The sequence below is a fragment of the Myotis brandtii genome, unplaced genomic scaffold (genome assembly GCF_000412655.1).
Source record: "Myotis brandtii unplaced genomic scaffold, ASM41265v1 scaffold540, whole genome shotgun sequence".
Lineage (NCBI taxonomy): Eukaryota > Metazoa > Chordata > Mammalia > Chiroptera > Vespertilionidae > Myotis > Myotis brandtii.
In genome coordinates, this window is record NW_005369990.1 from 738,295 (window position 1) to 755,086 (window position 16,792).

The 16,792-nt window shown below is 36.4% G+C and overlaps 1 protein-coding gene across 1 annotated transcript in view; it reads left to right on the top strand.

Moving 5' to 3' along the window:
• Positions 1-16,792, top strand: part of ITGB3BP (integrin beta 3 binding protein (beta3-endonexin)) — a 65,423-nt gene that overhangs the window by 46,415 nt on the left and 2,216 nt on the right. The window contains exons 6-9 of the mRNA XM_005878074.2: positions 2,834-2,950; positions 3,868-3,961; positions 5,192-5,251; positions 12,390-12,440. Coding sequence (XP_005878136.2) covers positions 2,834-2,950; positions 3,868-3,961; positions 5,192-5,251; positions 12,390-12,439 — 321 coding nt within the window. The 3' untranslated portion in view covers position 12,440. The remainder of the gene's footprint in view (positions 1-2,833; positions 2,951-3,867; positions 3,962-5,191; positions 5,252-12,389; positions 12,441-16,792) is intronic.

Here is a 16,792-nt window from a genome sequence, read left to right on the forward strand (position 1 = left end):
GGACACTTAGCATATTAGGCTTTTATTGGATGATAGAGGTGCTAATTATCACTACAATGGCAATCTTATCTACATATATAAAAGCCTAAGTGACTGGTTGACCAACTGGTTGTCCAGTAGCTATGACGTGCACTGACCACCAGGGGGCAGATGCTCAATGCAGGAGCTGCCCCCTGATGGTCAGTACACTCCCACAGTGAGAGCGCTGCTCAGCTGACTAACAGGTGCCAGACGCTGGGCTCATGGCTGGCGAGCACAGCTGCGGTGGCCCAAGCCTATCCCGTGGAGACTCCCCCTGTGCACCCCTCCCCCATCCAGACTGGGGCCCACATCGGGACTGACTGGGCGTGAGCCCGCAGCCACTTCTTGGTCATGGGCGTGCCAGTATTGCCCTAGGACGGGCGCAGAGACTGCAGCGGAGCAGCAGCGAGCCTACCGAGTGTTGGCAGCAGTCGGCCCAGCAGGACTGGGATGAGCAGGAGCGGTGCAGTGCAGTGCAGCGCCAGCCCAGGCTCAGGCTCCTCCCTGGCTGCCTGCCGCTTTGGCACTACTACATCCCTCAGGGGCTGTAGGACTGCTGGTTTCAGTCGATGCCCACAGGCTAGGCCTAGGGACCCCCACCAGTGCACAAATCCGTGTACCTGGTCTCTAGTTAAAACATATAAATCTATCAAATTAACATGTTGTATACTTTAAATTTACACATGTCAAATATATTTCAATTAAAAAAAACTGTAAATGACCCCAAATTATAGCCTTCAAAATTATAGCCATGGATGATGTGCCCAAAATTATATATATGTAATGTTATATAAAGAAAGGAAGTATGATATAAAGTTATAGAAATGTTTTTTTAAAAAAAAAAACTAAGGATTTTTTCAGAATGTTAAAATGCTAACTAGAGATATGTTCGAGAAGTAGGATTGCAAGTGAAGTTTTCTTTGAGAGTGCCTTTGTATCTTTTTCACACTGGAATATATTAAAGCCATAAAACTTTTTTATTTTAAAAAAATCACCTTGTAACACTGATTCATAGGCTTAGATCTAGGTAAATAAGGAGATGATGGTCTATTCGTGTTCTCAAACTGGTATAGTGGAGAATGGAATAAGCCAACTACATCTTGTAGGAAAAAGGGGCTCTGTAATAAATCTGACTGAAAGTAACCTTACAGGTTGATCTGATCATAAATTCCTAACTGGGCAGGTCATAGTGAGAAAAACATTTTTAACTTACTATATTTAAAAATAAACAATTTAGGTACAGAGTAAAAAAAACAACCTCAGGCCCAGCCAGTGTTGCCCAGTGGTTTATCGCCGACCCATGCACCAAGAGGTCACCGGTTTGATTCCCAGTTAGTCAGGACACATGTCTGGGTTGTAGGCTTGATGCCCAGTGGGGGGTGTGCAGGATGCAGCCGTTTGATGTTGATATTTCTCTCTCATTAATGTTTCTATCTCTCTCTCCCTCTCCCTTCTTATCTGTCTAGAAATAAATTTTTAAAAACCACTTGTATTTTTTTAAAAATCTCAATTTGTACAAAAGGACATACAGGAAAGCCGATGGCAATTAAGACTTTCTGAATCATATATAATCTTGTATTTGAAAGCACTTAACTGCTAAACCAAATGACTATCTAATACAATAGTATGAAGTATAACAAACTTAGAAGTGAAAAGAGGCAATGAAGGAGGAAATGTTTTTGGACAAGAGTGATACCATGTAAGCAAGCCAGAATTACCTGCTGCTTTCCCCCTAAAACAGCTCCACTTAATCTAACTTTTTATAGTTTTTTTTTCTTCTTTCTTTTTCTGAACCTATCAATTTACTTACAGCTCACATTTTTTCAGAATAACTCCTATGCACAGCTATTTGCTGAAAACTCTTGCAAGGAAGGTTGTGTTTGGCATGGCCTTGCTTAAGTAAGGATCCTGGGAAGAGATTTTCAGGTTTAATTTAACTATATCCAGTGCCAAGACTGAATTTCAACTCAGCTAGTTCCACAAGCCACATGTGAATTTCCTAAATATCCCAAGTTAGAAACTCCTCTGTTAAAGGGTCATGTCTGAGCTGGATATTTATTTTATATTCTGCTACTTCACTGAATTCATTTCTCATTCCAGTAGTATTTTGGTGGAATCTTTAGGGTTCCCCACATACAGTATTATGTCCTCTGTGAGTAATGACAGTTTTAACTGAGTAGTTTCAAGCTGCCAACACAACCAGCCTCCTCACACTCTGATAGATATTCCTTTAATTCAGAAATCTACCGTGTTAGATAAATGATTGATTGTTGACATTGTTTCCCTTTTTTTTTGTTTACCCAATTAGTAGATTGCCACTGTTTTTGCATTTTTTTATATTTTCAGCTTTTGTAACTTAACTCTAATTTTTTTAAAGCTTATTTGGTCTAATAAGTATATTTTAGTACCTAATGTTTAACTGAGCTTTTATGAATGCCACTTGATGTAATTTTGTATCATTGCACAAAAACTGAAATAAATTTCAAGTTTTAAAGAAAAAAAAAAGAGAGAATAGCTCCTATATCAGTGAGCTTTCAAGTAGCAATTGGAAAGGAAGAAATAAAACTCTATTTGCAAAGGACATGATCCTATATATAGGTCATCCCAAAGAATTCACAAGAAGATACTAGATATAATAAACTCAGCAAAATTACAGGGTATAAGATCAACACACAAAAGTCAGTTGTATTTCAGTGTACATGCAGAACAGTTTGAAAAGGAAATTAAAGAAGCCAGTTTTAATTCTTCCTTCTTTTATTTCTTCTTCTTGTCTGACTGCTGTGGCTAAGATTTCCAGTACTATGTTGAATAGAGTGATGAAAGAGGACATCCCTGTCTTGTTCCCCATCTTAAGGGAAATGCTTTTAGTTTTTGCCCATTGAATATGATGTTGGCTGTTGGTTTGTCATGTTGCCTTTATTATGATGAGGTATGTGTTCCCTCTGTTCCCACCTTGCTGAGTGTTTTTATCATAAATGGATGCTAGATTTTATCAAATGCTTTTTTTTTACTCTATTGATATGATATGATCATGTGATTTTTATCCTTCATTTTGTTTATGTGATGTATCACATTTATTGATTTGCAGATATTGAACCAACCTTGCATCCCAGAAATAAATCCCATTTGATTATGGTGTATGCACTTTTTAATGTATTGCTGGATCCAGTTTACTAATGTTTTGTAGAGGATTTTATCTTCTATGTTCATCAGGGATATTGGCCTATAATTTTCTTTCTTTGTAGTGTTTTTTTGTTGTTGTTGGTTTGTTTGTTTTTTTACTTTTGATGGGAATACAGATTGGTGATGACTGCTTCGGTTTCACTAGTTGTAACCTGTCTATATAGATTCTCTAATTCTTCCTGTTTCAGTTTTGGAAAAGTGTATGTTTCTAGGAATTTTCCACTTAGTCCAGATTGTCCAATATATTGGCACATATGGCATATAATATTTCATAATTCTACTATCCCATTTGAAAACAGAGAATAGGAGAAAAGCCCCAGATTGGAGAATCCCATTCAGGAAAGAGTTTGCAGGGGATATGTTTAATTTACTTTTCATGGCGGTTTCCTTTCTTTTATGAACATTAATAAACTATAATATTTTAGTAATACCTATCTTTTTCACATGTAAAAGTAAATTTGTAGATTATGTTTAATCTTTTTAATTAATAAATTATTTTTATGCAAGCATTTTAAGACTCATAATATAGTTGACCTACCAGAAAATTTCCTACCATAGAGTTTAAGTTTTTCAGATGAAGGAAACAATATTTTCATTAGAGTTGTCAGTAATACTATATTTGAAGAGAACTTACTTAACTCATTTAAAATGACTTTCTTTTAGGCTTTGAAGGACAGTAGAAAGCTTCAAAATCTCATTGGTATCTCTTATGGACCATGTTTCTTAAAAAGAGAAATGAAGAAAACAAAAGAACTAAGTAAGAAGACTATGAGTTTACAATGGTGTCTCTCCATTCCTTGTTTGTAAGCTTAGATAAGTATTTTAATATTTTCAACTTTAACCATAAAGCCTATTTAGAGATAAGCCTATTAATTCTCCCAAATTTAAAAGACTTCTTTATTTTTTTTCCAATATTCTTTCTTTTTATCTTTATTTTTGAAAGTGTTACATATATATTCCCTTTTTCCCCCCATTGGCCTCCTCTAGCCCACCCCCACCCCAGGCTTTCACCACCCTATTTTCTGTGTCCATGGGTTATACATATGTACATGCAAGTTCTTTGGTTAATCACCTCCCACCTATCCATCCTCTCCCACCTTCCATCTGAGATTCCACACTCTGGTCCATGCTTCCATGTCTCTGGATCCACTCCGTTCATCAGTGTATTTTGTTAATTAGATTTCACATGTGAGTGAGATCATGTGATACTTGTCTTTCTCTGACTGGCTTATTGCACTTACGGTCCCTGCATGCTGTCTCAAAGGCTAAGAGATTCTTCTTTTTTACCACTGCATAGTATTCCATGGTATAAATATACCACAGCTTTTTTATCCACTCATTGATAGACTTCTTTATATATTTCACTACTGGAAATGTGATAGAAATAGTATTTAAAGAATAAGAAGCCACATATCTTTTACCCCAGGATATGTTATTTCAGGGATTCCTCTTTAATGTAAAGGGAAAGAATGTACCTTCAAAACTGTAATTGGAGTTTTTTTTTATGTGGTGCTCATTCTTTAATATACAGACAGTTCTCAGGTTACCTCGGATTCTGTAGTTTTGTGGTTACGTCGCCATCTCCCATTTATTTATAAAAAAAAAAGTTCCGTCATTTCGACGTATGTACATATGTACTTTATGTTTTTTATTATTTATTTCCCAAAAGTAAAGGTCAAGAATTGTTATCTTTTTTAAAAATTTTTTTACTGTTAGACTTCATTACTGCTGTGTATGTGCTCCATGTGAGGGACGTAGGTGCTTATGAAGGTGGGTTCCGACTTATGGCGAAAATCACGTTATGTCGCGCCGTAGGAACGGATCTCCGACGTAACCCAAGGACCTACTGTAGTATGATAAAGTACTGCATTTTGTATTTGCTACCTATGCATATGTATTACTTTGAATTTTTTTCATGAAGTTGTTTAGTCCAACATGAGAAATTATTCACGTTCCATGTTAATTCTTAACATTTTTTTCCTTCTAGTGACAAAAGTAATAAAACAAAAACTGTTTGAAAAGAAGAGTTCAGAACTTTCTAACAAAGGTAAAAAGTTGTATTTTAATTTATTATATAAAAAGAATCCTTTCATCTCATTTTACCATTTAAAACCAATCATTATGAGTCTTTTAGTGTACTCTTAAAAGACCAGGAATCTTCTTTGAAAAATTTTATATTGCATTTAGCAGAAGACCAGGTCTGATGAGCTCAACTTCACTGATGACTGAACTTTTAAAATATCTTTTGAAATATAAGTTTCAGTTTAAGATTTGTAGTTTTATTAAAAGTTCTTTTTTGAGAATCCAGATAAATGGGGCAACAATGCATTAATATATAGCAGGTTTTAATGGTGAATTAGAAGGAGACGCAAAGCATAAAGTTACTTTGTAACCAGTGTTCTGAAAACTTTCAGATCATTAATGATGTTGAATCTACTGTTAACTCTTATGCTTCTGAGCATTTAACAGTATAGGTAATTAAATTAGTAGGTTTTAAGTTCCCATAACACATGCACATCCAACCTCAGTAAGCAAAATAATCATGGGCTGTTAAATATTAAAACCTTTTAACCAGCTTAAGAGGCATCATTTTAATATCACTAACATGAATGCCATTTAGCAATCTCTACTAAAAACTAGAGGTAGGCCTTGAAATGCGTGGGTAGGCCATGTTTTAATCTATCATTTTTGAGTACCAATGATGACTATTGAGGACCAATAATTACTATGATTATTATCCTCACAGCAGCTCTGTAAGATAGCTGCTATTATTGCCATTACAGATAAGGAACAAGGTCACAGAAAATGTTAAGTAACTTGTCCAAACACTGCTACTTAAGTGTCAGAGAAAGGATTTCAACTAAAGACCAGTCTGATCTCAAAAAGTATGATCTTTTCATTATTCCATATTGCCTCTTCCTAAAACAAATCAAATCATCCAGTCATCCCAGCTTTCAGATTCAGACATGAAGCATAATTGAAACTGGTTCAGCCAATCTATTCTGTTAGACTGTGTTTTAGGATCTCTAACAGCTGGTGATGACTTTGCAGTGGAAAGTACTAGGATTCCCTGCTGGTGGGTTCCAGCTCAGTCACAGCAGGCCAGCAGAACCCCTCCTCCAGAACCCCTGTGGGAAGGGAGCTGAGCAGGCTTCCTGAGCTATTCAGTTGAGCAGCTAACTTCATTGTGATCCCAAGCATTTAAGAACATGATGGTAACCCTTTTCTTAAAAGGCTTGAGATTTCTTTTCTCCTGCCTGGAGAACTTGATATATGGGTTTCAGTGGTTTCGTTCTCTCTAAACGTGACAAGTTTTAGAGAATTATAATAGGAAATTGGAACATTTATTATTTCCCAGTTAGAAGAAATCTTGACTCTATATATTCTATGCCAATTGTGTGATTTTCTTTTAAATCTGTGATTTCCTGGGACTAATTAAAATTAGGCTTTATATACTTGGCTTTTGCCAACAGTTTTGGAAAATGAGGTAGGGAAAATTATAGAATAAATAAGTGAATTTTCACTGCTGATAATTAATGGAGAAAATTTTCCAAAAGAATTGTTTCCTTCCCTAAACATTTATTAAGACATTAAAGTTATTTCCATGTGTTAAATAATTCTTGCCTTTCAGTTATCCAGTATATACTGATTCTTTGTGTGTTTATGCATGATCGGTCTTAAATCTGTTTTCTAATATTTTAGGCATTAAAACTGATTTAGCCATTACCAAGTTTTCCCTAAGGACTAAGTATTTCTTCATGCATAGAGAGGATTGTATCATTAAATCGTGTTTTTAAATTTCTAATAAGCATTGATTTTTTGTTGTGGTTTAAATGAAAATTGAGTTAGTATGTACATAACATACGTTATATTTTAATATATATTGTATATACTAGAATATATGTCATCTTTCATTTCAGTTTCTTGGCAAGAACTACATTAGCTCCTTATATTTCCCAAGGTATTCAAACCTTCAGTAACTCTTCAACTATTTTGAAGTAATGCCTGAAAAATAAGACTGAAGTTTATTTTCTTTATAATTTGAGTTTGAAATATATTTTTTAATTAATTTATTTTAGAGAGGAAGGTGGGGGAGAGAGAGAACATCTATTTGTGGTTCTACTTACTTATGCATTTATTGGTTGATTCTTGTAGGTGCCCTGACCAGGGATCAAACCCACAACCATGGCATATTGGGATGACGCTCTAACCAACTGAGCTAACTGGCCAGGGCTGAGCTATATATTTTTACTGGGTGCTTTTCTTTTTTTCTCTTTATGTGGTTCCTAGTATTATGTGTATACTAGAGGCCTGGTGCACAAAATCGGTGAACGGGTGCGGTCCCTAGGCATGGCTGGCGATCAAAGCGCTAGCATCTGGCATGGAAGGGCAGGTCCCAGTTGACCTCTGGGCCCCCGGGCCCCCATGAGGCCTCTTACGCCTGAGGCATGGTGCCCGAGTCCCCACACAGAGATGTGGTGAGCATGGCCAGACGCTGCAGGCTGGGGCATACTGTGGGCCTCTGGGTCGCCCAGCGGCACCGCACAGAAGCTGGGTGGGCAGCATGCTCTCTCCCGGCCAGCCTCACCGACCAGCTCCTGCATGAACCCACAGGGAGCCTGACCTGGCCCCTGCGGTCCTGGTGGCTGCTGCCCAGCTCACCTGGAAGAGGCCACGTGGGTGTGGGGCGGGCTCCTCACAGGCTCCCAGCACCTGAGCACAGGGGCTTCCCCAGCACATGAGCCCTGGCATCCCAGGGGAGGGTAGCAGGAGGAGTGAGAGCGAACTTGGCGGATACCCTGCATTCTCACTGCACCTCCTTCCCCATCACACCCGCCCCAGGTAGCTGGCAAGAAGTTGCAGCGAGTTGACAACACCCGTCACGTTCCACACCACCCCCTGGTGGTCAGTGCATGTTATAGCGAGCGGTCAAACTCCCGGTCTCCTGGTCGAATGACCACCCAAGGGGACAATTTGCATATTGGGCTTTTATTATATAGGATTTTTATTTTGGTGGCATATTTTGTTTTGTTTTATTTTTTTGGTTAAAGTTGATGTGCAGCAAGACATGCACATATATATGTGAATTTTTTGCTAAGCTAATAACTTTAAACTCTTTCTATTCATACATTCATTTTAAGAGGACTTTGTTAGTTTTGTCCAATATCTCAAACTAGTTTGTTTATATGTTTCTTATTTGGAGACCTGGCCTTGAACATCTTATAGAAATTTCTACTTTTTTCTTTTGGTATGCTGTTACCTAGAATTGTCTAAATTTAAAAATGTTTTGTATATCTTCATAATGTTGGAAAGTATATAGTTAGGAGATATATAATATAAAAATCCAGCCCTGTAATATGTGTTAGATTTCTTTTATTAGGTAATTATGAAATGAGAATAAACAAATACTTGTTTCATTATCAAAAGAATGTCCTTCAGCCCGGCCAGTGTGGCTCAGTGGTTGAGCGTCAACCCATGAACCGGGAGATCACGGTTCTATTCTGGTCAGAGAACATGCCTGGGTTGTGGGCTCAATCCCCAGTAGGGGATGTGCAGGAGGCAGCCGATCAATGATTTTCTTTCATCCTTAATGTTTCTTATCTCTCTCTCCCTCTCCAGTTCTCTCTGAAATCAATAAAAATATATTTTTAAAAAAGAAGAGGAATGTCCTTCAGATTCTTATAAAATTTTCTTAGAATAGTTAAAGTAGACAATACCAGGAGAATTCCAAGACTAATGCTGTAGTGGACCCTTCAAATTGGTCCCTTAGTTGTATATTCTTTAAATTTCATTGCTGGCTTGTTTAGCGTCAGTTGCAGTCTTTTTTACACGCACAGGAGTATACTTGTAAAAATAACACTAATGCTTTAAATAAATAGACATCTGACACCGATTCTTAAAACTTTATATAACTTATTCAAAAAAATTGAAAAGAGTACACTGAGATTTTTATAGTTTTCAAATAAGGGGATGCCTTGATTGAGTGTATAATACACTCTAGGTTTTTTATAGTTTGCTAACTACAAATTTCTTAAACAAAGGAAGGCTTCTTTTAAGTTACTTAGGAAGTAAGCCTAACTTCACTTTCCTTAATAATATTGGCTTTATGACTATTAGAAAAATAATGAAATGAAAGGTTCTTTTTCTATTACATTTGGATGTGAATTTTCATAATTATTTTTAATTTGTTATGCTGAACATTTAAAACATGACCATTCAATGGGTTGATAGAGATGGAATGTCACATTATCATCACATGGTAAGGCATAAAATTTACTTTACATAATCATCCTCAACTTAAAACAACTTGAACAAATATCCCTAAGTCAATAGATGGCATTATATAGTACTTAGTATTTTCATTTTTTCTGGAGATATTAGAAAATGCCATCATTGTTTGTCTGTGTCTACTACTTCCAATAAACAAAATGTTTTTGAAAAGAATGTAAGCAAATTATAGAGCAGTTGCCAAGATATGAAATCTAGACACTTAACTTCAGTCCAAAACATATTTTATTATTTTTGAGAATAATTGTGTAGGTTGTAGTATGCATATTTTAAATGAAATGTTAACCATCTGAACTTTCTATTGTTCAAAAAAGTTGCTTGTTTCAGCTGTTTGTAATACAAAATATTTCAGCATTTCTATTGCTAGCCTTAAAAAGAAAAGCACAGACTATAATGTTTCTGTTTTCTTTAGCTAACTTAACTGTCTCTTACATTGTAAAATTCATCTTAGTTATAGGATTTTAAAGTTTTCAAATTTGTGGACTACAGGACAAATTTTAAACTTTTTCTGTTCTAAGACTATAAAATAGTTTGATATTGCCTTTTCATTCTAACCACCCACTGAAGTATTTTTCAACTTAAAAATATGTTGTTCTTTTTCCCACACAGTCTTGAAAAAAGTATTCATTATATCAGCTAAATAATTTTACTCCTAAAAGGGTGTTTTTTTCTGTTATATCTTAACAATTAAAGAATATTCTTTTTCGAACAAATACTTCAGTTTTAAAAGCAATGAAGTTTAATGTTTAGACATTAAGAGTTTCAGGAGAAACAACAAAAATGTCCTTTGTGCTTCAACATTCTAAGTTTATCAGAAGATTTTTAGAAAATGGAGATAATAGTTTTGGTCACACAAATATCCATTAATGTACAATTGTAATCCTCAGCTCTTTGTAAGGGTTCAGCTGTCATGTAAGCTGTACCTGGGTTATACCTTTCCTCGTAATAATGATAATGCCCTTTTTTACATTATTTAGCACTGTTTGGGGGATACGTTTCAACTGCTTACTTGATATTTGTCTAGGATTTAAGGAAAAACTGCTTTATTACTTTTCACAGCCTTTTAAGGAATTTTTTCCATAATTTAAATTTATTTATATTATACTAGAAGTATGATAATTTTTATCTTTTAAGTAAGTAATCATTTAAAAAAATTAAACCATAGACTTGAATTCATTTAATAGCAATTATGTGTTTAAGAGGTATAAATAACCTGCTACCAGACATTACAAATATCCAGGTGCTCTGTATGTGCTGATGACAACAAAATTGAAACGAAAGACTGTAATAATTCTGACTGGTTTTCTCTGCAGAAGATATTGATTATTTGTGTGTGGTGAGAGATTTGGAAAATTCAATTAAAGGAGTTGTGCAAAGGTTTCATAAATTTTCTTTCTACAGCGTGTACACAGACATTGTTGCGTATTAAATCAATGCAGCACTTCACAATATATTTTCTTTGAAACATAAAAATAAATAACATTTAAACAGTTCTGCTTACTACAGAAACAAATTTTATTTTCTGTGAAGCATTTAGTCATGTGCTATCACTGACTCATACACATTTGCCAGCTGTAACAAATTTTATAGACATTTTCTCCAGAGACATAGCTCACATACTATGAATTTTTAAATGAGCAAATGGTGAAGAAGGGATGTCAGCAATATAAAAATTGATCAGCTAAAAGATAAAAGCATAAGTAAAGAGATTTGTATGGTAGTCTTAATAGGTTTTATTAAATAAAAATACTATAAAAAGACAGTAATGAACAGACTGAAGACTAACTGTTCTTGAGATGGAGAAAAATTATTCTGGCACATTTATTAGAAATTGCTTTTATGTCACCTGACAGTTGAACTTTTTTCCCCATTTTAACTTAGAGTAGTCAGAAAAGCTCCTCAAAAAAAAAAGCTAGTTAAATTCTCTAAGTGGTTTATATATTTTAAACACATATGTAATAATAGATATTTATAGTGTTATATAGCTAATTATATAGTTTAAAGCAGAACTTGTGTAATAAGTAAATGTTAGGTGATTTTTTTCCTTCAGCTCAGATCTCACGTAGGAGGAAAGTAGTCATTTTAATTCATGCTATTCACAAATTGGGACTCCAGGCCTGTCTACTGCTTCTCTCTCTACCTGGGTTTCTCTTTCTTTCTTCTCCATCTAGTAAACTTCTGCTCATTCTTTAAGGCCAGTTTTAGGTGCCACATTCTCTGTGAGACTCTCCAAGCTAAATTGCTTCATCTTCTAGGCTTCTACAACGCTTGTCTGAATGTTTATAAATGTATCACGTTACAGTGTTGTGTATTGTGATTGTGTGGTTACAGGGCTCTTTCTGGGGAGGACCTCCGCAAATAAAAGCCATCTCTATATTGTAGCCCCGCAGCCTACTATAGAGCCCGGATAGAAGGTCCACAGTGCATTTTCAGTGAATGAATAAAAACAAATGGGCACTCTAAGAATTTTTTAAAGGAATTACCAAAATATTTTCAAATACTTACAAATTGCTATCTCCTTAATGCCTCATTCACTCAACATTTATTGAATACCTACTATGAGCCAGGCACTCTTCTATACACTAATGAACAAGACAAGAATCATAGAAGCTAGCACAAAAGACAATTGTAATAAACCATAACCATACATTATAATAATAAATCTCTTGGCAGTTTTCATCCTAAATTTTTAAATATACATTCTGAAACAGAGTCGGGCAAATCAGTTGAAATGAGAATTTATAGCCCCAAAGCTGCTAATTATAATGTAAAATAAAACTTTATGTTTGGGCTCTTTATTTTAATTTCATTTTGATTCAGCATTTATTCTGCATCATATACTGTGACAACTTGCATTGAATTATTTTCTGGAAAAAAATCTTTTTTCTTTCATACAGAGTTACGTCAACTTGACAGCTATGAATTCCTGAAGGCCATTTTAAATTGAGGTAATGCTTCACCTTTCTAATTAAGTTTAGCCTTGTTAAATTTCACTGCTTTGTTCAGATGGAAACATTTTATTGACAGCAAATTTGGTACTGTCTACAAAGAAAATATGGCCATGTGCTTTGGAGCTTTAGTTGATTATATTTAATCTGTTCTGATAAACAGTAGGAGGGAAGTTTGACAAAATCTGTGAGTTAGAGAACTTAAGGTTTTGATTAAGAACTTAAGAATCTGATTTTAAGAAAACACTGTTGATCTGACCAGGCTAAGTTTAATTCAGAGCGAGGATATCTAAGTAAATATAAAGAGGACCCTTAATTGAGTACCTTTAGTAGAAATATCTAACTAGATACTGACAGGTGAGTTATAGGGCACATCTGTCTGAACAAGATATAACAAGTCTATCAATTTGCAAATGTGCTAAATTGATTAATTACATATTAATTAGTTGTTCCTTTTCTTTAAAACAGTTCCTGTGGATTCAGCAATACAAGTAAAATATGACATATTTCTAAATAGCTTATTATAACTTAGCCAGCTAGAAGCAACATGAGTCATGATGTGTTATTAGTGTTTACTATACCTGTAATTGAAGGTTCACATTAAGAACTACCATTATCCCAAACTTAGTGGCATCAGTATTAATTTTCTTAGAAGCTAACCAGATGTTGCTGCTATCTCTTAGAAACAATGCAAAATGAAATAATTCTATTCTATTCTGAAAATACATTTCTTTGGAAATGGTATCTCAAATAATTGGTATCAGCTTCCTGACAAACTAGCTCTTCTTAAAATATCTGCAAAGCACCTTATATAGTAAATGTCACTTTCATTCATTAAATTGTTCATTCTGTTGTACACAACAAATAATAGCTTATAATAACAGCTAATATTTATTGAGCACTTTCAGTATACCAGGTACTGGTATAAACTCTTCATAGATATCCCATTTAATCTTCACAATAACTTATGTGAAGTAGATATAGTTATTGTCTTTATAGGTAAGGAAACTGAGAAACAAAGAAGTTAAGTATCTTGTTCCAGAATTACCTAAGAGACAGGCAGGAAACTAACCTGTGTAGTTTGGTGTCAGTCAGTACTCTTGCCCACTGCACTGCAGTAATCTGTGAATGTCGGGTTTCACTACTGGTTAAAGGTTTTAGATCCTATTAATCAGTAAGGATATCATATGTGCACACATGCAAACATGTCGTTATTATAGGGTTAAATCTTTTATAAAATTTCTGATCCATGGAAATCCAACAGAAAACTATTAGATGGTGATCATAAATACATATTCACAGTTACACATTGGACAAGTGAACAAACACATTTAGTGTGTGACAGTCTCATTAGTGACCTTTAGAGGAACTGAGAATAGCTTTGCGGTCATTGAATCTAGTAAAGATCATTACATATTAGGGGTGTTCTTCTGAGTCTTTAATTTGAGTAGTACTTTCAAAAAACTTGAAAGAATTAAGGTTGACCTACCAGGTAACTTCCTTTTCCGTGGGAAGCAACAAAGAGAAGTAACAGTGAAATGAAACTTGACTTACTTTTGAGGTATTTCCCTGGGTTCTTTTGACTGTTTTCTTTTCTCTTTGGGTACTTTCTTCATGATCTCATCCATTCCTTGACTATAGTTCTTACCTTAGTGTATATTATTTCCAAATCTATTTGTGATCCTCCTCCTGATATAAACCCACATCTCAGCTGCTATACATTGTCCCCCAAATATGCTGATTTCATCCCCCCCTCAACTGTTCTTTATTCTACCTTCCTAGGGTTTGTGTTCATCTAATGTTAAGGCTCAAAACCTCAAAATTCTGTCTCTCTTTTTGTTCCCACATCCAAACTGCTGCCATGTCATATCACTTCCAAAAATGTTTACTTCTCTTTTCCATGCCCACTACACTCGTTTATTTCTTCATTACCTCTCCTCCAGATTATCATCATCCCCATTGTAACCTGCCTCTCTGCCCTTTGGTCCCTTTTCTATATAGCCTGTCTTACTGCTGGACAAATTATGCTTTAGAAGATATTACTCTACCATAGTCACGTAAAATCCAAATTTAAAAACTCCCTGATCTGACCACAATGTGCCTTTCCAATTTGTCATTGTGCCTCAGTCATTCCAGATTATTTGCCATTCTCCAGACACATTTCCTCATTTCTTTACCATTGTTCTTGTCTCCTCTATTTGGCATACCTTTTCCCCCAGCATTGTCAAAATTTTGCCCATCTTTTTTTTTTAAAGGAGTGACTTTTTTAAAATATATTTTTATTGATTTCAGAGAGGAAGGGAGAGGGAGGAAGAGATAGAAATATCAATGATGAGAGAGAATCATTGATCAGCTGCCTCCCGCACACACTCCACTGGGTATCGAGCCCACAACCTGGGTATGTGCCCTGACCGGAACCTGGGACCCTTCAGTCCACAGGCTTAAACTCTATCCACTGAGCCAAACTGGTTAAGGCAAAATTTTGCCCATCTTTCAAAACCTGCTTATAACTCACCTTATAGGAGGCTTCCTCAGATTCCTCTCTTCTGTGTTCTCATTGCTCTTTTGTGCATTTGTCATAGCTGCCCAACTGGCATGACTAAGGGAAGGCATTAAACTATCTGATTTTGTCCTATGCCTTGGAAACCTCTATCAGTGATCATATCCGTGGTGCCACTGTGGCCAACTTCTCTGTCTGCACATCAGCTTCTGCCCTCAGTCAGGGGAACCACCCCATACATATTCACTCCCAGAGCCTTTAAAAAGTGAAGCCTTGCCCGAGCCAATTTGGTTCAGTGTTAGAGCGTTGGCCTGCGGACTGAAGAGTCCCAGGTTCCATTCCGGTCAAGGGCACATACCTTAGTTGCAGGCTCCTCCCCGGCCTGGGCCCTGGTTGGGGTAGGGGCAAGTATAGGAGGCAACCAATCAATGTGTTTCTCTCACATTGATATTTCTGTCTTTCCCCCTCTCTTCCACTCTCTCTCAAAATCAATGGAAAAATATCCTCAGGTAAAGATTTAAAAAAAATGAAGTCTTATAAAATAATCCTATATAATAAAAGCCTAATATGCTAAGTGTCCAGTCATCCATTCAACCAATCAAAGCGTAATATGCTAATGATATGCTAAGGCCGCTCAATTACTCACTATGACGTGAACTGACCACCAGGGCGCAGATGCTCCAACCAGTAGGTTAGCTTGCTGCTGGGGTCCAGCTGATCGGGACTGAGAAGGCTGGACATGCCCTGGAGCCCTCCTGTGGTCCCTCCCCTGCCTGATCGTATACCAGTGAGGTCCCTCGGCCTGGCCTGCCCCCTCTTGCAATCCTGGACCCCTTAGGGGATGTTGGAGAGCCGGTTTCGGCCTAATCCCACAGGCCAGGCTGAGGAACCCTACTGGTGCATGAATTTGTGCACCGGGCCTCTAGTGAGATAATATTGTAGGGGACACTGGGATGCTTTATCTAGAAATAATGTGGGTAAATCACTTCGTTAACAGCAGTATGAGGCTTAGTATAAACAGCACCATGTATAATATCAACCTTGTGAAACCTAGTAATCAAGCTAAGAATATCAGATTTATGTTATTATACACATGAAATAATAATATATGGCAAGCTATGATAGTACTACAAGTTCAGACCCTTCGTCTTTTTAGGGTTCTGGGCAACAGCAAATTCACAAAAGGATTGAGTCCAAAGAGGATTGAAGTATCAACTTGATTTTTGGAGGAACTGATAATCTCCAATATAGGAGGTTCTCTGGTAGAAGCTTGGGGTCACTAATACGGATTGTGCCTAAGGCAAAAGTGGGACCTCCCTTCTTCCACATGAGTCTAAATCTGGAACTCCGTGTGCTCTCCTGAACCTGACAAGAAAGCTGGATCTTTAAATAGACTCCATGTCCATGTGCCTCTGCAACAGTGAAGACCACACACCTGCCTTATATGTTTTGTAGGAGGTAGAATGGGCTGGTCTCTTCAACATTAATTAGGAACACCAAGACCCCTTGGACTTGAGACTAGACAGTAAAAGGAAAACAAAATAGCGGGGAAGAGTGTTGTATAGAGTAGTGGCATGTCCTATTAGTAGTAACATGTGGACCAGTGTTCTGGACTTTGACCATTTAAATGTGTCACTTTCATGGGGTATAGAAAGCAAAAGAGTTGACAGAAGTTCCTTCCTCTTCAGACTGAGAAGTATAAACATTCTTCTCCAAGTACCAAATGAAGAATAAGCAGTGGTATAGTAATAAACAACAGACAGATCACCTCAGGGTGATTTAATGAGGTCGCTTGTAAGGGTTCATGATTTTAAAGTCAGTTCTAGTTATTCCACTCTACATTATGGCGGAC